Source organism: Gigantopelta aegis, chromosome 14, assembly GCF_016097555.1.
Source record: "Gigantopelta aegis isolate Gae_Host chromosome 14, Gae_host_genome, whole genome shotgun sequence".
NCBI lineage: Eukaryota > Metazoa > Mollusca > Gastropoda > Neomphalida > Peltospiridae > Gigantopelta > Gigantopelta aegis.
The window spans coordinates 8098497-8123761 of record NC_054712.1 but is presented as its reverse complement, the minus strand read 5'-3'; the positions used below and the strand labels follow the sequence as shown (position 1 = coordinate 8123761).

General features: G+C 36.7%; 1 protein-coding gene across 7 annotated transcripts in view; it reads left to right on the top strand.

The window, feature by feature from the left end:
- The window catches only part of LOC121388458 (D-aspartate oxidase-like), a 31284-nt gene extending 7945 nt beyond the window's left edge, over positions 1-23339 (top strand). For all 7 annotated transcript variants that reach the window (XM_041519798.1, XM_041519797.1, XM_041519795.1 and 4 more), the window contains 10 exons: positions 2623-2830; positions 4803-4914; positions 7825-7904; positions 11126-11191; positions 13158-13212; positions 14756-14857; positions 18288-18349; positions 19414-19531; positions 19816-19914; positions 21222-23339. In XM_041519798.1, coding sequence (XP_041375732.1) covers positions 2637-2830; positions 4803-4914; positions 7825-7904; positions 11126-11191; positions 13158-13212; positions 14756-14857; positions 18288-18349; positions 19414-19531; positions 19816-19914; positions 21222-21338 — 1005 coding nt within the window. In that variant the 5' untranslated portion in view covers positions 2623-2636 and the 3' untranslated portion in view covers positions 21339-23339. The remainder of the gene's footprint in view (positions 1-2622; positions 2831-4802; positions 4915-7824; positions 7905-11125; positions 11192-13157; positions 13213-14755; positions 14858-18287; positions 18350-19413; positions 19532-19815; positions 19915-21221) is intronic.
- Positions 23340-25265: the final 1926 nt, after the last annotated feature.

Sequence of the window (25265 nt, the reverse complement as noted above, 5' to 3'; positions counted from 1 at the left end):
TAGTATTTTTATTTTTTAAAGAATCCAAATAATTTTTTTTATACTATTAGGCCTATTGGTAGGGCACGTTCGAGCAAAAACTACCACTCACGATACCGAAGTGATATTTTTCTTTTCTTTGGGACGACGTAATTGGTCAGTTTTGTGGTTTTAGATGGGAAAGTCTACTTAATCAAGGGTTTTACAGAATTACTTACAATAATAAAGCAGGGCGGTTGGTAATGTCCATTACGATTTGAGGTGTATCCGCACTGTTATCACACAATACCCTGTGATCTTCATAAAAGAGGCACATCTTTTTTTAGTCTGTCTAGACACAGTGTCTGGGGACCGTCTGAATATACACCTACCAATCAGGAACCACAGAAAGGCCACAGAAAGAAAAGACCAATTAACCAAGAAAACACACTGATTATTGTTTCAATACGTGGGTTAATTTATGTACGAAACATAATACAGTTATTTCAACACTTTGACAATAGTGGTTTATTTTGTATTGAAAAATAATATATAATTGGTGCTGGCTTACTAGGATGGATATAATTACAGAACATTGCGATGCATCTGCAAAGATCAGGTATGTTTTGTTTCTTCAGTTTGAAGACTAATTCCTGACGTTATACGTTAGGTATTACATAACCACCAGCTCGCTGGAGGGCGTATTCACTGGGATGGTACAAAATGGCTGCGCCTGTTATATATAATAGCCGTCACATTTAACTGTTTTATTAATTAACTATACGATTATACTTGTTGGTATTAAACAATAATGTGCATTATATATCGTTGAATATGCATACCAGGCCAAATGCCTTAATTGTCCCCATCTTTAAGGAATTACAGTGGTTGCCTTTTGATTATACTTTATAGGTGAATATACCATACACAGTGTTTTTGCCAGAAAGAAATTTTTGGGTATGGCCCTAATGGAATTGAATGCAATCACAGTCAACAGGGGGTATGGGGGGCCTCCCCCAGAAAGAAAATGGGTTCGGTTCAGGTTAGGGTTAAGAAAATCATACAATAATGATAAGAACTTTAAAAAATAAAATCTGCCCAAAAATTTGGGTATGGCGCCATACCCGTTTTACCCTCTGGGCAGAAACCCTGCATACAGGTACATTAGTATGTATATAAGGCGTTGAACAATTTGATACCTGCATATATAAGTGATTATTTCATACCATCATCAGGCTCAAATAAATATAACCTGAGATCAGCAACACATAATAATCGATCTTGTATTGCCAAGACCCAACACTGAATTGTATAAACACTCCTTCAGATTACAATCCCAGATTCTATTTTTAAAAAAATGTATCCTTACCTTAATAATAATAATAATAATAATAATAATAATCTTTATTTAAAGAAGGTTACACAAATAGTAGTACACTAATCTCCCTTGTGGCCCTTGTACCACATTCATTACAACATAACGTCATCCCATTAGTCCAGCCGTAGCAATGTGAGTTTGTTCATTTCTCGATTAACCTAAAAAAACGTTGTCAGGGAACGTCATATCTGATAACCTTGTTACTTTATATTGATAGTTTGTCAAACTGAGCGTTATTGTTTAAGAACCAAAAAATTATTTGAAATAAAATATGAACTTGTAGTGCTATTATTAGTAAGTATGTTTCAAATTTAATTATAAGTATTGTCTGTTATTTCTTTTACATTCATCTGGGTATGAAAAAGAAAATCATCAGCAAACTTATGTGAGAATGACGGTTTGCAGATGTACTTTAGTATTTTAAATAATGGATAATTTTAAGTTAATCAATGGAAAATAGAACAACAGTTTTAGAGATAAAAAGTTGCTATTTAATTCCATATTACACTTTAAAAACAAAAACAAATATGATATGTTCATTGTAATTAATTGACCAAATTTGACATTTCTGATTTAATTACACAATTAATTTACGAGGTTAACTTTAGATAGATTGATAAAACGGAGAAATAAAGAGTCTTTAGACTTATGAAGTAGTGGTCAATAAACATTTATTACTATGTAATTACATTACATTTAAGATTATGTTATTAATTTTTTTTTTTAATGAATATTAATTCACATTTATTTTCCTCTGCTTTTATTTTTTTCACTGCATTAATCATGATAAATTATATTTCTTACACACCCTTTGGTGAGAACACCACGTGTTATGATCTCATATGGCAATAACACTTCTATATAACTGATTTAAAAACATACAATTGGCTGCTCGTTATATTATTTAAAGGTGTATTCTCATTGTTAGAAGTTTAATATTTTACTATTTTTGTCTCGCCTAGACAAAATCATTATTAAAAGGTGAAATATAAGTATTATTTTTCTGCAGCAATTTTGATCTTTGGCTTCAATACTTAGTTTTTGCATGTACTACAAGTCCTAGACTAATGAAACTTGGTTTATAGTTGTACCTATGCATGGATCATCACAATACATTTTGATTTTGTTTTTAATTTAAAAAAAAATAATTTAGTTTTAAAATTTTAATTAGTTCATGTTAAATTTTTGCATTGAGGTCTATTTCTTGCAAACCATATAGGTTCTAGATCAATGAAACTTGGTTTATATCTTGTTTTAAATGTTTTTTAACTTAATTCTTTGAACAGAAACCCCACTTACCATGGTGAAAATATGTGTGATTGGAGCAGGGATTGTTGGGTTGAGTTCTGCAACAATCACGCAGGACCGTTTCCCGGAAGCCACAGTGAAAATTATTGCCGATCGCTTCGGTAACGACACCACAAGCTGGGGTGCTGGTGGACTCTTCAGACCATCTTTGAAACACATAACAGGGACAAGTCCACAGACTGTCAGGTAAGAAGATACAGGGCTCGATTGTAACAATTTGTCACCCGTAACAGTAGTGGATCCAGGGGGATGTCCAGGAGTCCGGGACCCCCCCCCCCCCCCCCTCTTTTTTGTAAATTTGAGCATGTGTTCAGCTGTAAGAGGCACACTGTGTAAAAGGAGAGATGAGTCATCACATTTGGACCGACCTTTCAGAAATCCTGCATCGGCACCTGTGTAAGCTTATGAGATTGGTTGGGGGGGAGGGAGGGACAACTATTCCCCCCCAGCTGAAGAAAATCTTCAAATTCAGACAAAAGCGATGGAGATATTTGAGTAAAATGAGCAGGCTTGAAAACTGTTCACGGTGTATTGTCATCATTCTACTAATTGTTTTTACTACAGGTAGATTTGGGAATTGGTTGGAATTTCATCAGCGATAATCTGAACATTATAATTTGGTTTGCACCAACTGATCAGCTTCTGATTATGTTAGAATTACGTGAACGTCAGAAGGATTTGTATTTTTAGTACAGGACCACGTACTTATTGTCACAAGGGTAGACCATTTGATTCGCTTAATTTTCCCTTTAATGTTTATTCATTATCTGTATTGTTTATATACACATAAAAAATAAACCCAAATTTTAGCATATTTACATCAAATTTATCATCTAACCTGTAAGAACAGTTACAGGTAACATTTTAAGTGACAGTCGATTATGAACTATCTGCATTCCTGTGAATTTTCACGAGTAAACATAGTTAGATCTACAAACATTTAAGGGTCCTAGATATTGTTCGGCAAAATTAATGTTCAGCTGTATCAGTGGTTTAGTGGATAAGCTGCTGGACAATCAAGCTGACGACAGTGGTTCAAATCCCTTCAAAGCTGGCTCACACATTCATTCATCTTTCTCATCTATTGCCCTCTGCCTATCATTCTCATTATCTTACCAGTAATATAAAAAAAACTTTCCAATTTCTCCCACAATTTCAATCTGTTTCATCCCTTTCTGTCAGTTTCCTCTGACTCTACCTTCTGAGCTGTCCACACCATCACCTACCTGTCTCAACTTTCTCCACAGGTGCAGTCTCTGTGTATTTCCCTGCACCCACCTGGCATCCTCGTCCTCTGCCACTAATAAAGCTGGTCTGACCCACGGCACTAACTAATGACCACTGGTAGTAGGGATGCATAGTAGGTGGTTACAAGTGCCTCTTAACAATGCCAGAAGTAACTACTGAACACTCCCCGAAGTGGTCAGACTAAGCCCACAGCTAAAAGTTGATGGGGAATGGCAGGTGTGTGACACAGATAGCCACAAGAGACAAGTACCTGTTGCAGTTGGAGAGACAAGGACTGGGATGTGGAGGCGGACAGCGAAAGAAGTTGAAAGATAGGAAGAGTTGCCAGATCGGGAAGAAATGAGATGGAATTCAAAGGAGAGAAAGGAAAGGGGGCACTGGGATAAAAAAAAATTGAAGAAAAAACCCAAGACAATTGTGGGTTGCTAGTTATTGTGCTCCTCCATAGAAAATGTATTTTAAAAAAGATTTCTATAATGAGTTAATGATAGGAACAATATTATTAAGTGTTGGTAGCCCCACTCCCATGGCTAGTGATATTCAATGCTGGGCTAGTAAATAATTACTATTGCCATGCCCGATGGCTAGTGAATTTTTTGTGTGTCAAATGTTGCAGTTAAGTCTATTTTGTAAATATGAATATTCTGCCCCAACCCCAATCCACCAATGTTAGTGTTTTTAAGCTGTATCTTCCTCTTTAGGTGACATATGTGATTATTACTATTATTTAGTAAAATTGTATTAATTTAAAGTAAAGTAGGCCTAGTGAATTTTTAATTGTCGCTAGTAAATTCTTTTAATCACTGATCCCATGGCTAGTGGATTTTATAAAAATTCTAGAAGCCCTGTAATATTATTATTATTATTATTATTTAAATGTATAAATTATAATATTTGTTTTATTACACAGAAAATGGTGCCATGCCTCATGGGATAGATATATTGGACTTGCTCAGTCAAGTCTGGCAAAGGAAACTGGTATCTCTCTAGTGACTGGGTTTGTGGCATCGAGAGAAAACGAGGTTGGTATACAAAGTTACAGTTTGTTTTGTTTAACGACACCACTATAGCACATTGATTTATTAATCATCTGCTATTGGATGTCAAACATTTGTTAATTTTGACATATTGTCTTAGAGAGGAAACCCGCTAAATTTTTGCATTAGTAGCAAGAGATTGTTTATATGTACCATCCCACAGACAGGATAGCACATACAACGGCCAGTCGTGGTGCACTGGCTGGAGTGAGAAATAGCCCAATGGGCCCACCGATGGGGATTGATTCTAAACCAACTGTGCATCAAGCAAGTGTTTTATCACTGGGCTACACCTCGCCCAGGTTGGTATACATACATCTATTGGATTTCAAGTCCTGTAACATGGGATAGGATATTTGATATATCAGTCGTGGTGTGCTGGTTGGAATGAGAAATAGCACAATGAGTCCACCGAAGGGGATCGATCCTAGATTGACCATGCATCAGGCATGTTTTTTTTCCAACACCATATAACCGTAAATAAAATGTGTTGAGTGCCTCATTAAATAAAACATTTCCTTCCTTCAGGCAAGCTTTTTACCACTGGACTACGTCCAACCCCACATGATGACAGATCTGTATGTTGTATGAAAGATAAAAAGTTAGGGCCAAATTTACAAAGCCTGTTTATGTCTTACACGCATTTAATTTACTAACTACATGTACATACATTTACAATGGGTAAACATTCGCATCTAAGAAAAACACATCCGCACAATTCATTAATTGATCATCGGCTACTGGATGTCAAAAATTAGTAAGTCTGACATAATGTTCAGAAGAAGCCCACTACATTTTTCCATTTGCAGCAAGAGATCTTTTGTATGCATTTTTTTTTTACAGACAGGACAGCACATACCACATTGTATGAAAAGTTTGTTTTGTTTAACAACACCACTAGAACACATTGATTAATTTATCAGCGGCTAGTGGATGTCAAACATTTGGTAATGACTTGTAGTCATCATGGGAAACCTGCTATAATTTTCCATTAGCAGAAAGAGATCTTTTATATGCACTTTCTCACAGACAGGAAAGCACATACCACAGCTTTGACCATTTGTGGTGCACTGGTTGGAACAAGAAAAAACCCAATCGGTTGAATGGATCCCTCGAGGTGATTCAATCCTGCGACGCAACCACCTCAGGCAAAAATTGTATGACGGCAGCTGATGAAAGGGGAAAAAGTATTAAATGATGTTCTTATAATATACTAGTGGAAAAAAGTAATTGTGTAACCTAAAAAATCGGATGAAAATAAAACCGCTCAGTATTTTAGCCTGATGTTTTGTACATGTTACCAGTGAATGCACCGCCACACAATAGCTGGGTCAATGCTGTATTTGCACGTGCAGTTTTGCTTCTGGGACATGAACATGTTTTTCCCTTTTTTTTCTCCCAACATGTTACTTTTCAAGTTTTTGTCGACTTTTCAACTGTCGGGTCATTGCATGCCAACCGGGGGTACAGAAAAGCAGGTTATTTCTGTTGAAAATTGTAGCAGAGCAATGCCCAGGCTAAACGAAAATGACCGCCTTCGCGCAATTGGCATGATCCAGGCTGGTATGCGCTGTCGCTACGCAATTTGGTGTACACATAAACAGTATTCAGGCTTTGTGGAGACGTTATCAACATGTTGGTAATGTCAGAGACCAACAACGTGCAGGCCGTCCACGCGTGACGTCACGACAGCAAGACAACCACATCAGACTCATGCACCTCAGGAATCGATTCCAAACGGCAAGTCTGACAGCGCGGACCATTCCTGGATTGCGTGCTATTAATCCCAGAACTGTACGGAATCGATTACGTGAACATGGTATCCTTCCGCGACGCCCGGCTGTCCGTTCAGTTTTGCTAAGACGTCATCGTGTAGCACGTTTGGCTTGGTGTAGAAGACACTTGCACTTTAATCGCCGTGACTGGGCGGGTATACTGTTTACGGACGAGTCCAGGTTTCACTTGGACAGCAGTGACGGTCGTTCAAGAGTGTATCGTCGTGTTGGAGAACGCTTTAGTGACGCCTGTGTTGTGGAGCGACGTGTGGAGCGACGTGCATTTGGTGGAGGCAGTGTCATGGTTTGGGGTGGCATCACGCCAACTGGACGAACACCTCTTGTGGTCATCGATGGCAATTTGAACGCTGTACGCTACCGTGACGACATTATTCAGGCTCACGTCATCCCATTTGTGCAAGGACAGCAACGTCACATCACGCTTCAGCATGACAATGCTAGACCTCACGTCGCCCGGGTGGTAATGGATTTTCTAGCACAGCAGAACATCGATGTGTTGCAGTGGCCTGCGGTCTCACCCGATCTTGCACCAATCGAGCACGTCTGGGATGAGATTCAACGTCGTGTACGTGCACTGCCTAACCAGCCGCTGACGTTGAGAGCGCTTGGTCAGACGTTAGTACAGATCTGGAACGGCATTCCCCAGGTATTCTTCAACAATTTGGTAGGCTCTATGAGGCGACGGTGCCAGGCCTGCATCGACGCAAACGGTGGCCATACGCGCTATTAACTTTGTGAACTGTTTTTTTACCCCCCATGTCTTTCATCCCCAATACCGATGAAATGACGGATGCTGTGACTTTTTAAATGAATTGACGTTTTGCTTAATTGCCTAATAAATAATGCTATATGATCATTTTATCGTTTTATGTCTTGAAATTATGTTTTTATCAACATGATAACCATACACAGTTACTTTTTTCCACTAGTATATATTGAGGCAAGATTGCAGGTTTAATAATGATTTGATTTGATTAACATTCTTAAGTTGGAAATCTTATAAAAAAAATCTTGTTCATAAATCCAAATTGTAATTATTTATACACGTAAAATCTCACTAATTTATATTTTAATTATTTATTTTGTACTTTCTCTACAGGATTTCATGTTCAAAGAGATAACGATTAACGCTCATGACCTGTCAAAGACAGAGTTGAAACGATTACAGCTTCCATACAAGTAAATATACATATTAGTTTACAGTCCTCAAGATAAGTATGTAACCAATATTTCGTTCACGACAAAATTTTACTTCTCAATGCATCGTTTTCACTATTTTCTTAAACGAGGGTGTTTTTGGTAAGAAATAGACAAAAATATGTCTAAACAAAATAACAAATATCATAATGCTTATATGGTAATTAAAAATGTAGTTTAAATCTTGTTAACATTTTGCAGAATTTCATCTTGTGAGAATTCAATGGATCCTACTAAACAGACGCTTTATACTTAAAGGGACATTCCTGAGTTTGCTGCAATTTTTAAGATGTTATCGATTAACAGAGACTTTTTAACGATTGGAATTACTTATCAAATATATTTTTCTGCATACAATATTAGTGGCTGTTTATTAAACATGTTTCTGATTATTCTAATATTTGTACTAGGTTAAATTGCATTTTATTTCCTAAAATATTGTTTTTTCATACGTGTGAAATTATTTGAAGACAAAATCCAGTTTGGGCTTCTTACAAATATTAAGACGACCAGAAACACATTGAATATACAGACACTGATACTCTAAACAAGACAATATACTTAATATGCAAGTTTAATTGTAGAAATATTTTGTTAGTCGGAAATATCTTGCAATGCAGCAAAGTCAGGAATGTCCCTTTAAGTCATTTCTTGCTCTACTTGTATACAGCTCTTCTCATAACTAATTATACAATAAAACTTTTAAAGCCCCTCATGTAGCTCCACACTTTAATCAACCTGAAACACTATTATGTTTGTCACCTGCTTGAAAAAGTATCCAATCAGGATAAAAAGAAACTTAACATAGCAGAGTCCCTTTGGATTCACAGGCTGCATTCAGTTTGGTCACATGGTCTAAATGAAAATCATCCCAGTGGCTTTGGGTAGCCCATGACTCTCCCTTTGTTGTTTTAATCAATCCCAATCATGACCAATTTACCTGATTAGTTCCCTTTGTTTATTTAGCTTGTGTTGTTTTATATTTTGTTCACTTATAGCCAGTCTGTTTTTAACTTCATTTCATTTGTGTTTTATTCCCCTGAGGAAGTTTAAAGTTTTTAGATAGTTTTAAAGACAATTTTATTATATATCTTATAATTATGAATTAATAATCTATAAAAATGTTCTTGTTAAAACTTTGAAAATTGACTGAGCAATATCAGTTTATCACATAATTACCTGCTAATCGGTTATGCTGAATACTGCTTATTTCAAGGGCCGAGTGTATCTGACAAAACTTCAAATAAAATGAGAAATTTAATAGTTAATTATTATGTTTAAAGGGAGAGTAAACTAAAACATGAGCCTTATCTGTTGGAAAGATGCATACCCGGACCACCAACACATACTGACACTTTAACAAATGAAAAACGCGTAATTTTAGTGTTAATAAAAAAACGTGATTATTCCTGCTAACTGGGGGCAACCATTTTCTTTTCGATGCATCCAGTACTCTAGCTTGGGGTGAAGTGATATCAGCTCCTGACTAACTCCTGTATGCACAGTGTCAACAAAAGCAGTAATTTACGACAAGACGCTTCTCTTTGATGTACCTGACTTGTAAAACACCATAAATGACATGATAATATAATAAACTACATGTATTTAACTAAATATATTTCAAGTTGCATTAACGGAACAAAATGGGCTTATAGTATTTTTCTCTGTTAAATAATCCAAAGGACTATTGGTATACTACTTTGGAGCAAAAACGACGACCCACAATAACCAAGTGATAATTTTCTTTTCTTTGGGACTATGTAAATGGTCAGTTCTATAATTTTAGATGGGAAAGTCTACTTAATCAATAGTTTTACAGAACTATTTACAGTAATAAACCATGTCGACTACCGTTTTAGGGGCAACAGGTAATATTATACAATACCGGTATGTATTTTTGTGTCTAGACCGTGTCAATTAATTGGCTCGTCTGGTTACCTGTGAAATACACACATGCCAATCAGGAATCACAGGTAGAGGCAACTAACAGAATAGACCAATTAATTAAGAAAAAACTCAGTGTATCATTTCAGTATGTAGGTTAATGCATGGACAAAACATGGTATAATTATTTTGACTTGTGTAACCACTTTAATAATGGTGATTTAGTTTGTATTGAAAAATAATATATACTTATTGCTGGCTTACTGGGATGTATATTATTACAGAACATTGCAATACATGACTATTTTATCGTCCCGCAAAAACCAGGTAGATTTGTTTCTCTAGTTTTAAGACTCATTCCTGACATTGCGTTAAGTATTACGTAACCACCAGCTCACACGAGAGCGTATTCACTGGAATGGAACAAAATGGCCATGCCCGTTATATATAATAGCCCTCACATTTAACGATTTTATTAATTAAATATAATAATGTACTTGTTGATATTAAGCAATAATGTGCATTATATATTGTTAAATATGCATACCAGTCCAAAAGCCTTGCTTAAACATTCTTTTAATATTAAAGTTTCCTACAGATGATATAGTAATCAAGAGGGGTTAAGGCAACACTGTTGCCTGTCTGTCCGTTCATCCGTCCATCCATCCGTCTCCTCTCTTCCTAAAATCTGTCCTTTCTTTCTTTCTCTCACTCTTTTTTTTTTCTCTACTTTTTCTGACCATCTCTATATCTTTACTCCCCCTATCTCCCTCCTTCCTTTCTCTCTTCCACTCTTTCCCATACTTCCCTCCTCATCCTTTCTTTCTCCCACTTGGTCCATCTCTCTCTCTCTCTCTCGCTCGCTCTCTCTCTCTCTCTCTCTCTCTCTCTCTCTCTCTCTCTCTCTCTCTCTCTGTCCCCCTTTTCTCCCACTCGGTTCATCTCTCTCTCTCTCTCTCTCCCCTTTTCTCCCACTCGGTCCATCTCTCTCTCTCTCTCTCTCTCTCTCTCTCTCTCTCTCTCTCTCTCTCTCTCTCTGTCCCCCTTTTCTCCCACTCGGTTCATCTCTCTCTCTCTCCCCTTTTCTCCCACTCGGTCCATCTCTCTCTCTCTCTCTCTCTCTCTCTCTCTCTCTCTCTCTCTCTCTCTCTCCTTTCTCTGTCTCTGTCTCTCTCTCTCCGTCTCTGTCTCTTTCTCTTTCTCTGTCTCTGTCTGTTTTAGGTTGTTTTTATGGATGTTATCTAGATTTGTCAAGTACAGCAACCATGATAAAGACACAACCACAAGGAATTACTGTTACAATCATTTTCTTATTTCAGTTTTGGAGTCTCATGTACAACTGTGATCACAGAAGTGACCAAATACATGCCATGGTTAATGAAGCGGTAATATACCTGTGTGTGTATGTGTGTCTGTGTCTGTGTTTGTGTGTGTGTCTGTGTGTGTGTGTGTATCTGTGTCTGTGTGTGTGTCTGTGATGTGTGTGTGTGTGTGATGTGTCTGTGTGTGTGTGCATGCGTGCGTGTGTGTCTGTATGTGTGTTTGTGTATCGTGTCTGTGTGGGGGGGGGGGGGGGGCTCAGATTTAATGGTGGCCATGCGGCAAATTTCAACAATGCCCCAGTTATATGCTCCAATGCCCTGAAAATTTAAACAATAGCCAAACTGATTGTGCCTTAGTTGACATGTTATTATTTATAATGGTTTATCATACTCAAACGCGACTACTTTATATGGTGTCAGACATATGGTTAAGGACCACACAAATATTGAGAGAGAAAACCCGCTGCCGTCACTTTATGGGCTACTCTTTCCGATTAGCAGCAATGGATCTTTTATATGCACCATCCCACAGACAGGGTAGTACATACCATGGTCTTTGATATACCAGTCGTGGTGCACTGGCTGGAATGAGAAATAGCTCAATGGGCCCACCGACGGGGATCGATCCCAGACTGACCGCGCTTCGAGTGAGTGCTTTACCACTCAGCTCTTTTTTTCCTGGCTTTTAAAAACCCCAAATTCATTGGATTGCCTTTTTCAAGAGTAGGGCGAGACGTAGCCCAGTGACAAAGCGTTCGCTTGATGCATGGTCGGTCTGGGATCTATCCCCGTCAGTGTGCCCTTGGGCTATTTCTCATTCCAGCCAGTGCACCATGACTGGCACATCAAAGGTCGTGGTATGTGCTATCCTGTCTGTGGGATGGTGCATATAAAAGATCCCTTGCTGCTAATCAAAAAGAGTAGCCCATGAAGTGGCGACAGCGGGTTTCCTCCCACAATATCTGTGTGATCCTTAACCATATATGTCTGACGCCATATAACCGTAAATAAAGCGTGTTGAGTGTGTCGTTAAATAAAACATTTCTTTCTTTCTTTCTTTCATGTGCTCTTTTTCCCTTAATTACTCACCCATCTTGTTTTCCTAGATCCGCCCCTATCTTTCATGTGCTCTTTTTCCCTTAATTACTCACCCATCTTGTTTTCCTTGATCCGCCCCTATCTTTCATGTGCTCTTTTTCCCTTAATTACTCACCCATCTTGTTTTCCTAGATCCGCCCCTATCTTTCATGTGCTCTTTTTCCCTTAATTACTCACCCATCTTGTTTTCCTAGATCCGCCCCTATCTTTCATGTGCTCTTTTTCCCTTAATTACTCACCCATCTTGTTTTCCTTGATCCGCCCCTATCTTTCATGTGCTCTTTTTCCCTTAATTACTCACCCATCTTGTTTTCCTAGATCCGCCCCTATCTTTTTCCCTTAATTACTCACCCATCTTGTTTTCCTTGATCCGCCCCTATCTTTCATGTGCTCTTTTTCCCTTAATTACTCACCCATCTTGTTTTCCTAGATCCGCCCCTATCTTTTTCCCTTAATTACTCACCCATCTTGTTTTCCTTGATCCACCCCTATCTTTTTCCCTTAATTACTCACCCATCTTGTTTTCCTTGATCCGCCCCTATCTTTTTCCCTTAATTACTCACCCATCTTGTTTTCCTTGATCCGCCCCTATCTTTTTCCCTTAATTACTCACCCATCTTGTTTTCCTTGATCCGCCCCTATCTTTGGATGGTCACTTCAGTGTATGTTCAAATATAAAATATAAAATAAAATAAAATATAGTAACAATAACAACACCAAACAAACTATTAATTTTACGTAAAATTTTTATGTTGATATTTTAGTTCCATTTCACACAAACTGTAAATTATATATGAATGGAACTTCACTTACTGCTGCATGTTAAATGAAACTACCAAGTTGACTTTACAGCACAAATTAAAAATAGAGGTGGGTTTTTTTTTTTTAATAGGCAGCATATTTTATTTAATGGAATTTACCTTATTTTTAGGTTTCAAGAGAGGGGAGGAACCCTGGAACAAAGAACGATAAAGAATCTAAATGAGGTATGTGCTGTCTTGTTCACACCAGCAATCAAATGGTGGAAATTATCTTTTTCACTTTATGACTGTCTCCAACAGTCATATTTTCAGATATTATTTTAATAGAAAATTTTACCACTGGAAAGGAAAATACTGTTTGTTTTATCGATACCCCAGCACATTGTCTGATCAGCAGCTGAGTCCAGATTAACAATTAGGAGTCTTTATTTGCTCATTCCCACATACAGGTTGGATTGCGAAATAGTCAAAAAGGTACATTGGAAGAGTTCAATCCTTTGTCATACATAAGATGGATATTCTATCACTAGGGGGCGTGATTTAGCTTAGCCGATAAGAGTGCCCACCTGGGATGCTTGAGTCGTAGGATCAACCCACCTCTGTGCACCCATTCTCTGATTGTTTTTCCCCTCACCTCAACCAGTGCCCGAACACTGCACTATCAAAGGCTGTGGTATGTGCTGTCCTGTCTGTGGGAAAGTGTATATAAAAGATCCCTCGCAGCTAATGGGAAAAAATAAGTGGGTGTCCCTCTAAGACATCATATAAAAAATTATCAAATGATTGACATCCAGTAACTGATGAGTAATAAATGAATGTGCTCTAGTGTTGTCATTAAACAAAACAAACTTTAATTTGTGTCGTCGCTAAGTTGAGTGATCACTCGCACTGACTATCATCTGTATAAATTTAATTGTAGATGAAAACAAAAGTACATTGATGGTTATTTCTATTTCGTATATTCATTAAAGATTTATGATAAACAAAACAAAAACAACAGGAAAAAGAAAAAAACCCCAGCTTGTCTGGTCCATCAAATGTTTATCTATAGGCAGGCTGTTTTTCACTAGCCAACATGTTTTAAAACACAACACCAGTTTAGTTGGCAGATATTAGGTGTCCGTTAACCATACAAATTGTGAAACTTAGTCTAGTCTTGTTGAATAGGGAAGGAAAGGAAAGGAATGTTTGTTTTCAGAACACCCCAGCACATTGTTTAATCAGCAACTATGAAGTGTCCAACATTACAAAACTGATCTACAATTGCTAATGTATATGATCGGTCCACCTTTGGTTACAGTTAAAAAATTTAAATTAAATAGAGGATAATAAACGAGTTACCAGTTATTATCAAATTTATGTCCCGAGTGAAATCATTTTTACTTGTCACGAGCTTTTATTGAATGACAAATGAAAATTATTTCACGAGGGACATAAATTTGATAATAACTGGAACCGAGTTTGTTATTCTATTTATTACCTCAGCTATTTTTTCTGTAAAAACCTTTATTTTCCTCGCACATGCACGAAGGCCAACCTGTATAGAAACGATGTAAACCACTTTAGGCACTGTTCTGAGAATTACTATAACGTTGTAATTTAATCACGTTCTCTTTATTCTGCTTAAAAATCTATAATGAATTGCATTAAAATGACCAATGCAGAATATTTCTCACTGAGAAAATATGGAAAATATTTTCCGTTATGAGTGACCGCTGGGGTAATAATGTGTTATAAATGTTTTACATGTTTGGTTGTTTTTTTTCAGCTAGCAGGTGAATTTGACATCGTCATCAACTGCTGTGGATTTGCTGCCCTGGATCTAGTTGGCGATAAAAAAGTGTATCCAATCAGAGGACAGCTCGTTAAGGTAAAATAGTTTTGTAGAAATATAAATTAAAGGGACTATCGTGACTTTGCTGCCATTTTAGTCTGAACAGGATAAAGCAGATATCCAACATCATTAACTAGTTATTATCTTTATCCTGCAGACCTTAAAAATTAAGGGGAAAGCTATTATTTCTGTTATTTCAGCCACCCTGTACAATGACCAGGAGGGGCTGGACGTAGCACGGTCGGTGTGGGATCGATCCCCATCGGTGAGCCCATTGGGCTATTTCTCGTTCCAGCCAGTACACTACAACTGGTATATCAAAGGCTGTGGTATGTACTACCCTGTCTGCGGGATGGTGCATATAAAAGATCCCTTGCTGCTAATCGAAAAGAGTAGCCCTTGAAGTGGTGGCAGCGGGTTTCCTTTCTCAATACCTGTGTGGTCCTTAACCATATGTCTGACGCCATATAACCGTAAATAAAATGTGTTGAGTGCGTCATTAAAAAAAAAATTCTTTGTTTGTACAATGACCTAGAGTTCAAATGAGTGATTTTGTAATGTAGCTATGCATGTGATGCAAAGTTTCTGCTACTATATCCTGTTACTATATGGATATGACTTTGCTTTATCCGTCGTCATATTATAGAAACAGTGGTTTCCGGATAAAAATACTTTCTTGTTTAGAATACGTTTATTACACCGCGGTGGAAGAGATATCCATGTGATATTTATCATATCTTCACATTGTGGAATATGCTTTTTGAGAGGTCATGACCTCTGATCAGGTCTGTGTCACTCATTACAAATCTGCATAGATGTTCATGCAAAACGTGTGGGAATGGTTCTTTCAATTCATATTTAGAAAAATGCTTGCTGTCAATTCTTATAATTATTGTTAGCAACATAATTTAATAAAATATAGGCCTATATTTAATAATTTTGTTTAATCTTCAATATGATTATAATATTGTTTGTGTAAACTTCATTGATAGATGGGTAGCGTAGGTATGCAAAGTTTCATTAATAAATAACGAAGTGACCACAATATGAAAGTAAAGTAAAGTTTGTTTTATTTAATGACGCCACTAGAGCACATTGATTTTTAATCTTATCATCGGCTATTGGACGTCAAACATATGGTCATTCTGACACTGTTTTTAGAGGAAACCCGCTGTCGCCACATAGGCTACTCTTTTTTACGACAGGCAGCAAGGGATCTTTTATTTGCGCTTCCCACAGGCAGGATAGCACAAACCATGGCCTTTGTTGAACCAGTTATGGATCACTGGTCGGTGCAAGTGGTTTACACCTACCCATTGAGCCTTACCACAATATGACGTCATTTTGCTAAATGACATCATTTGTAAACAACTTCATTTTCTCGGTCTTTAATCAGTGCATTTTTATGTTTTGTTTAGTTATTTTGGAAGTCGTTCTGTGCGATTATTGTTCATAGATGTGCAGGGTAATAAATAAAATACTATACTCGTTCCCATGCGAGACCGTTTATATTTCAACTCATGTGTTTTTAATCATACATCACTCACTTTTGCCTGTGATGTATGATTGAAAATACACTCATTGTAACATTTAGTATTCTCTATGTCCATATAGCCAGCTATATAACCTTGTTACTAAACAAAAGGTTTCTGTGTGGTTATTAACTGGCCTCAGTGGTGTCGTGGTTAAGCCATCAGACATAAGGCCGGTAGGTACAAGGTTCGCATCCCGGTACCAGCTCCAACCCAGAGCAAATTCTTAAAAGGTAGAGTCAACTCAAACAAGAGCCTTATTTGTTGGAAAGACCACCAACACATAATGACACTTTAGCAAATGAAAAACGCATAATTTTAGAGTTAATAAAAAACCACGATTATTCCTGCTAACTGGGGGCATCCATTTTGTTTCGTTTTTGTGACATCCGGTGGGATAGCTTGAGGCGAAGTGACGTCAGCTGCTGACGATCTCCTGTATGTACAGTGTAAACAAAAGCAGTAATTTTCGACATGGCGCTTCTCTTTGATCAACCTCACTTGTAAAACATGATGTAATAATATAATAAACTATTTAACTAAATATATTTCAAGTTGCATTAACGGAACAAAATGGGGTTATAGTATTTTTCTCTGTTTAATAATCCAAAGGAAAAATGTACACTATTAGGCCTATTGATATGCTACACTGGAGCAAAAACGACAACCCACAATACCCAAGAGATAATTTTATTTTATTTGGGACTACGTAATTGGTCAGTTCTGTGGTTTTAGATGGAAAAGTCTACTTAATCAATAGTTTTACATAACTATTTACAGTAATAAACCATGTCCATTACAATTTTAGGGGCGACAGGTAATATTCCACAATACCGGTATGTATTTTTGTGTCTAGACAGCGTCAATTAATTGGCTCGCCTGGTTACCAATCAAATACACACCTGCCAATCAGGAATCACAGGTAGAAGCAACTAACAGCATAGACCAATTAACTAAGAAAACACTGTGTATCATTTCAGTACGTAGATTAATGCATGGGCAAAACATTGTTAATTGTTCCGACTTGTTGTGTAGCCACTTTGACAATGGTATTTTATTTTGTATTGAAAAATAATATATATAGTGCTGGATATACTTATTGCTGGCTTACTGGGATGTGTATTATTACAGAACATTGCAATGTATGACTATTTATCATCCCGCAAAAAACAGGTAGATTGTGTTTCTCTAGTTCTAAGGCTCATTCTTGACGTTACGCATTAAGTATTACGTAACCACCAGCTCGCCAGAGGGTGTACTCACAGAGATGGTACAAAGTGTCTGCGCCCGTTATATATAATAGCCATCACATTTAACCATTTTAGTAATTAACTATACGATTATACTTGTTGATATTAAGCAGTAATGTGCGTTATATATCGTTGAATATGCATACCAGGTCAAATGCCTTAGTTGTCCTCTCCTTTAAGGGCTCAATGGGTAGGTGTAGGCCACTAAACCCTCTTCTCTCTCACTAACCACTAACAATTAATAACTAACCTACTATCCTGGACAGACAGCCCAGATAGCTGAGGTGTGTGCCTAGGACAGCATACTTGAACCTTAATTGGATATAAGCACGAAAATAAAGTTGAAATGAAATGTGGTTATTAACCATACGTCAGACATCGTACAATCTGATTGACATCGTATGACCGTAAATAAGCATTTATTGAGTGTGCATTGTGAAATAAAACATTTCTTTCTGCTATAAAACTACCGGTAATGTATGTAATAATTGGACGAATGAAGTGACTCAGTGTGTGATACTGTGAAGTAAAGTAACAGCTGGTGGCTCAATGTACCAGTCATGTTCTGACCGTATTGTTATATCTGTCCAATTCTTCCACAATGGACAGTTATTAATTATGAAAGGTTTTATTGATTTTTCATATTGCTGGTAACTATTGTTTGCTTGCTTCTCTCTCTCTTAGGTGAAAGCACCATGGATCAAACACTGGTACCTGACATCAGATAATACGTACCTGATTCCACAGTAAGTTTATGGAAAACACTTTGAATTCTTGCATTATACTTTTATATTCATTTCAACTTGTTTTCTTGCTTGCATCCAATTATGGTTCAAGCACGCTGTCCTGGGTACACACCTCAGCTATCATGGCTGTCTGTCCAGGACAGTGGGTTAGTTGTTAGTGGTTAGTGAGAGAGAAGAGGGTGTAGTGCACATGGTCTTACACCTACCCACTGAATCGTTTAAACTCGCTGTGAGTGGGAGCTGGTACCGAGGTGTGAACCCAGTACCTACCAACCTCATGTCCGATGGCTTAACCACAACACCAGTACAGTTTTATAAGCATCAGAATGGAGTTTATGTAAAACAGACAAAACACTTGTTTTTCTCAAAGAGTTTATGTAAAACAAAATGCCCATTTTATTTGTCAGTGAGTTTATGTAAAACAGACAAAATAATTGTTGTTTTTCTCAGAGTTTATGTAAAACAAAGGACCCAGTTTCCTCCGAGTTTATGTGAAACATCCATTTTCCTCAGTGAGTTTGTGTAAAGCAGTCAAAATACTTGGTTATTTTCTTAAAGAGTTTATGTAAAACAAAACACCCATTTCCCTCAGTGAGTTTATGTAAAACAGACAAAACATTTGCTTTTTTCTCAATTTATGTAAAACAAAACACCCATTTCCCTCAGTGAGTTTATGTAAAACCGAACACTTATTTCTCTGTGGGTTTATATGAAATAAAACACTTGTTTCTCTTAATGAGTTCATGTAAAACAAAACGTTTGTTTCTCTTAATGGGTTTGTGTAAAACAAAAAACTTGTTTGTTACAATCAGTTTCTGTAAAAGTAAGCACATTTGTTTTACGATCAGTTTACACACACACACACCTTACGTACAGAAATTAACATAAGGAAGATTAAGTAATACGACATTTAAGCAATTAAATTATTTTTAAAAGTTTTTCGTAGTGTTCTAGTACAATGGGTCTATGAACATTATTTTATGGGGATTTTAAAAATTATTATTATTATTCATTTTCTGTACCATTATCTATTTTATCACCAAATGGGTGTAACTTTATTTCAGTTGTGATTGTGTAATAATTGGTGGGTGTCGGCAGAAGAATAACTTCAGCACGTCTGTGGACCCAGAAATGAGTGCCGACATTATGATGAGGGCTAAAAAACTCTTCCCGCAGCTTGAGGTATCGAGGTCTTTATTTTTTTATGTACCACATTTGTCTTAACTGTCTGTTTGTTTGTGTTTAATTCCTCCTTTTGATCGGTGTCTCTTCTATCCATCCAGCAGACTGTGCTTCCCATCGCAGCCATGTGTGTTCACCTCCTCCCATAGAACCTTGAGTGTTTTGTCTGTCGGTCCATCCATCCTATCCCACTTGTCCGACATTCTTTACAGAAAATTGTACTGTGCACTGTATGCAGTTTGTCAGTATTTTAATAATTATGTAATTGTCTTTTAATTTGACAGGGAGCAGAGGTGATTGGTGAATGGGCCGGTTTAAGACCCTGTAGGTCACCGCCAAGAATTGAAAAAGAGTTCTTGTTTTCTCAAGGAAGAAAACTCAGAGTACGTATATTGGCCATAGTCATAGCATTCAGAAGCCGGGAGGACCTGGCCCCTCTAATTCTGAAGATAATACATTTGTTCCCCCACCCCATTAATAATATAGTACTGGCCCCTCTAGTTGCTGGCATTTTCTTCTCTCTCTCTCTCTCTCTCTCTCTCCCCTCCTTCCCTCTCTCCCCCCCCCCCCCCCCCCCCTCTATCTCCCTCTCGCTCCTTTCCTCCCTCTCTCTGAACCTTGCTAAATGTAATTGATGTGTAAAACTTAACAAGTGTAGTAGGGTTAAACAGCTGGTGGGTGGGATCTAGCTCAGTTGGTAGAGTACTCGCCTGAGGTGCTTGGGTTAAAGGATCGAATCCCCTTGGTGGACCCATTCTCTGATCAAGGTTTTCCCCATCCCAACCAGTGCCCCATGAAAGGCTCTGGTATATGGGAAAATGTATTAGCTATATAAATGATCTCTTGCTGCTAATGGAAAAGTTTGTTTTGTTTAACGACACCACTAGAGCACATTGATTTGGTAATAATCTGTTGTTAGATGTCAAATATTTGGTAATTTTGACATTTAGTCTTAGAGAGGAAACCTACTACATTTTTCCATTAATAGCAAGGGATCTTTTGTATGCACCATCTCACAGACAGGATAGCATATACCACAGACTTAGATATACTGGTCGTGGTGCACTGGTTGGAGTAGGAAATAACCCAATGGGCCAACCGACGGAGATCAATCCTAGACTGACCATGCATCAACCGAGCAGTTTACCACTGGGGCTAATGGAAAAATGCACTGAATTTCATCTAAGAGTATGTGTCAGAATTATCAAATGTTTTGACATTCAATAGCCGATTATTAATAAATCAATGTACTCATTAAACAAACCAAATTTTAACTTTTTAAATAGTTGGTGCATTGACCAAATCAGAGGTTACTAATTCCATTCATAGTATATAAACTAGAAAAATACTTTCTCAGACTGAATTTGTTTTAGTTACTTTGGTTTTAAATTTGTCTGTTTTAGATGACACTTATTTTAAATTTTGTTATAAATTTGTCTTTACTTCATAACTAAATTTAAATTAGTCTGTCTTTATAATATTTACTCGAAAAAACTAGTTTGTTTTAAATAAAAACTAAAAAAGTTTTGATTTTTTTTTTGCAATATTATAATAATTTATAAAATACTTGTTAATTTTTGTTTTATGGTAACATTTTTATTTGAATTACGTTAAATCTAATTATTGATTGTTTTTTGTTTTTTATTGATGGCCTGAAATAAAACCTTTTTCTCTTTATTCTGTTTAAAAGATTGTCCACAACTATGGCCATGGAGCCAATGGCATCACGCTGAGTTGGGGCACGTCCCTGGACGCCGTCGATCTCGTCGAAGAGTGCATGAATGATCTACGAACCTCCAAGCTGTAATCCTGGACGCAGCCAGGCGTGATGTGGGACCCTGTCTTGTCACCCGCCCTAGAAAAATCAGTCAGGAATTAATCCTGAAAAGAGACCTAGTATGGGACCATGTAGTTAGTCAGTCGTAATCAAAATCTAGTAACCAGTTCTCCGTGACTTGTTTCCCGGTGTCAGAGTATGATACGAGTGATAGAGTGATAGATAGTGCGTAGTATATTAAAAAAAAAAAAAAATCCATGAATGGCTTTGATCCAGTGTAGCGGTATTCACTACCATTAATTAAGGCAAACAGGGTACAGCAAAGATGAAGAAAACACTTTGTTTAAAATCAGTTTTGTACATAGGTTTAAAATTAGAATAATTTTGATGAGCAACTTAAAACTGGTACAAATACTCTTTTTTTTTACAAATCAGGTCTGAAGTTTAATTAGCATACTAAGGTAATAAACAATTTTAAAAGCAGGAAACAAAATGCTTATTTAAATCTGTTCTGTACAAATAGTTTAACAAGGCTCATAGTTAACAGCACACTGCTCTAGTTAATAACTCCAATGCTTTGAAAATTAAGTCTCATGGCCAAAGAAACATAAGTCGGATAATATGTTTTAAAACAGTAACTGCATAGTTGTTTTATTTATTCTGCAATCCACAGACAGTGGTCGAAAAAGCTTATTTTAGCAGTGTGTATCATCAGTAAAGCAAGCATTTTGGAGTATGATGTTATACATAGTCAATGTCAAGATGTTTTAGCTATATCAGAAAAGCAATTTTAAAATCTTAAATCATAAATAAATAGGTATGTTTTGTTATCATTATCACAACACAAACTTTATTTGTATTTATCCTGCAACCACTGTTTCTATTGACAGATTATCATGACCGATTCAAGCAAAGTCCTAAACGTATACTAGCAGATTATGACTTTTGACGTCACTCGTATGACGTCACACGCATAGCTACATTACAATGTGGCTGAAATAACAGAAATAATAGCTTTTTCTCTTAATTTTTATGGTCTGCAGGAAAGAGATAATAACTAGCTCATGATGTCGGATATCTGCTTTATACTGTTCAGGCTGAATGAGAAATTCCGCTTGGTAGAGCCTCGCGGATTTTCCCATTCTTACGGTCTCAGGATAAAGCAGATATTCGACGTCATTAACTAGTTATTCTCTATGTATACTATATTGACACCAGTGGCAGATCCAGAAAATCCATATGGGGGGCCTCAATTACATGTGACTGAAGGCCACAAATGGATTCCATGGATTCTCCAACGTAAAAAATTAAAATGTAACTGTCGCAAAATTTAGGGATGCCCCTCTTAGGTCTATCTGCCACTGGACATTTAACATTTAAAACACACTTAGGTTGTTTTTCCCCATTGACAAAAGTGTGCAATAAGTCTGTGTTAACTGTACACTTTTAAATCCCACTTTTCACTGAGACAAACTGCCTTATCTCATCATGCAACATCACTTAGAGGTATGGTACAAGTCAGTTACCACCACATGAGTGATATTCATGGATAAAGGATATTTTCGATGTTTTATTTGACTGCAGGACTATCGGCAGTCATTCAAAACATTGACTATGCATACCATTCGTAAGTTAATGCAGTAACTTTAACAAAGCGTGTGTAATTGAAAATCTACTCTTTAGTAAAGTAATCGAGTGAGGCATACGTCTCTATTAAAAACATAAATTAATTTACTGCAAGCAAAAGTAATAGTTTATGGACATATATTTGTGAATGTTAGTACATTCCTAGTCTCTATAGCAATAAAGTGGGATAAGAATTATAAAAAATATTTTATATATGTGTATAATGTATGTTTAAAATATAGAATATTGTATTTTGTTGCACTTATTATTCAGTTCAAAACCATATATTGTTGTTCATATATTATTATATTGTTCTAAATGTGGAAATTGTAAATTATTAACATTCAATATTTACAAAGCTATATACAGGCCCTCTGTGAGGACAAATAAAATCTTTTTATAGTTTATTTGCAATTTTTAATGTTTGCTTACTGCATGGTATGTTTTTTTTATTACGTGTTAATTTTTTACCATGCTATTTTCTTACTTTTTATTTAGGAAAATACATAATATATGCAACATGAGAGAAAACATTATATATTTATACCTGGTCTGTCCATAATTCTCCATTGGGCCAACAAGTTTGCCTATTGCATAAATAGTCTTGCCCGATATTTTTAGAATTTGTATGCTCCCAAATAACGCTATAAAAGGCAAAGTGTAATTGGTCGATACTTAAATTGTTACTTATAGATGAAATGTCACCTGGACATGGGAGTCCACACAATGCTCTTAGATTTACTGGTAGACCCAGTAGAGCTAATTTTAATCAGATTGAAATACTGCATTGCTACTTTCCCCCTCCCCCACCTGCACAGTTGAAAATCAAATTAAAAAACAGCAGCCCCTCTTCCAACACCCTATGTAGAATACCTGAACAGTTAAGGGGAATGAAAAAATAATTTTAGCTTTTCAAACACCCTAAATAACATTGGTGTACGAGACAGAGGGTTAGGTGGGGTGGGGTGGGGGCAGTGGGGCGTGTGGGTTCAACTGCTGGAGCAAATGTTTTTGGCTTATAACCTTTTCACCATGGATTTCCACCATTCTATTCACAATATTAGTTACCATCAGTGTAGAACTGCATAGTGGTTCGTTTTGAACCATTATATAGCTGTTTGGTAATAATGATAATATATTTATGAATAAATGTTATTCAGATTGTGGCTTTTGGGGGGGGGGGGGGGGGGGGGGGCAAAATTCAGCCTACCCCTACGTATCCTACCAATAGGCCTAATAATATGCATTTTTTCTTTGGATTTTTAAAAGAAAAAAATACTATAACTCCATTTCGTTATATTGATGCAAATTGAAACATATTTAGTTAAATAGTTTATTATACTATCAAGTCATTTATGTTGTTTTACAAGTCAGTTAATGAAAGTGAAGCGCCTTGTCGTAAATTAGAGCATTTGTTTACACTGTGCATACTAGACAAGTTGGACCTGAGCTGACATCACTTCGCCCCAAGCTATACCACCGGACGTCACAAAAACGAAACAAAATGGCTGCCCCCAGTTAGCAGGAATAATCACGTTTTTTTATTAATTCTAAAATTACGCGTTTTTCAATTGTTAAAGTGTCAGTATGTGTCGGTGGTCTGGGTATGCATCTTTCCAACACGTAAGGCTCTTGTTGGAGTTTAGTCTACCTTTAAAATAATATCTATTTCACATGAAATATAAAGTGGACATTGTTTTGAATAATACTAATAATAAACAAACAAAAAAGTCTCGAATATTACAGTATGCACATGTAAGCTAAAACTAAAAATCTCAATATATATTGAATTTAATGTTTATATTTCAATGATATATATACACTAGGTTATGTCTCTGTAAATAATAACAAAAAAAGCATCGTTATTTTCACATTACGCGAGATCGTTGCTTATCTGCGTCAAAACCCATACCGCGAGGATATCACATGGACTAATATGAATGTAAACACCAACATCCCTCACCCAGCCACACACAAAACGGTCATATGCATCCAAACTTTTATAATTCTGGAAGTCCTTCAGCGTATAAAAAGGGCTTGGCTAAAAATCACGTAATTTATCAGATCTGCATACGTAAATGACCTATAGAACTGGGGGTCCTGAAGTCGATTTCCACCATCGATTTTGTACGAATCCTGCATCCCAATATAATTATATATCCAGGTTTTTTTTCATATCTGCACTTTGTCGTCTTATCCAGTGTATCAAAATAATATTGCATGTTATCAAAATAATGCAGTGTCTACTAACAGTAATTTTTTTTTTAAAGGAGTTATGTTATAAATCTAACTGCGAAGCTCGTATTTGTATACAGCAATGAAACGCTATTG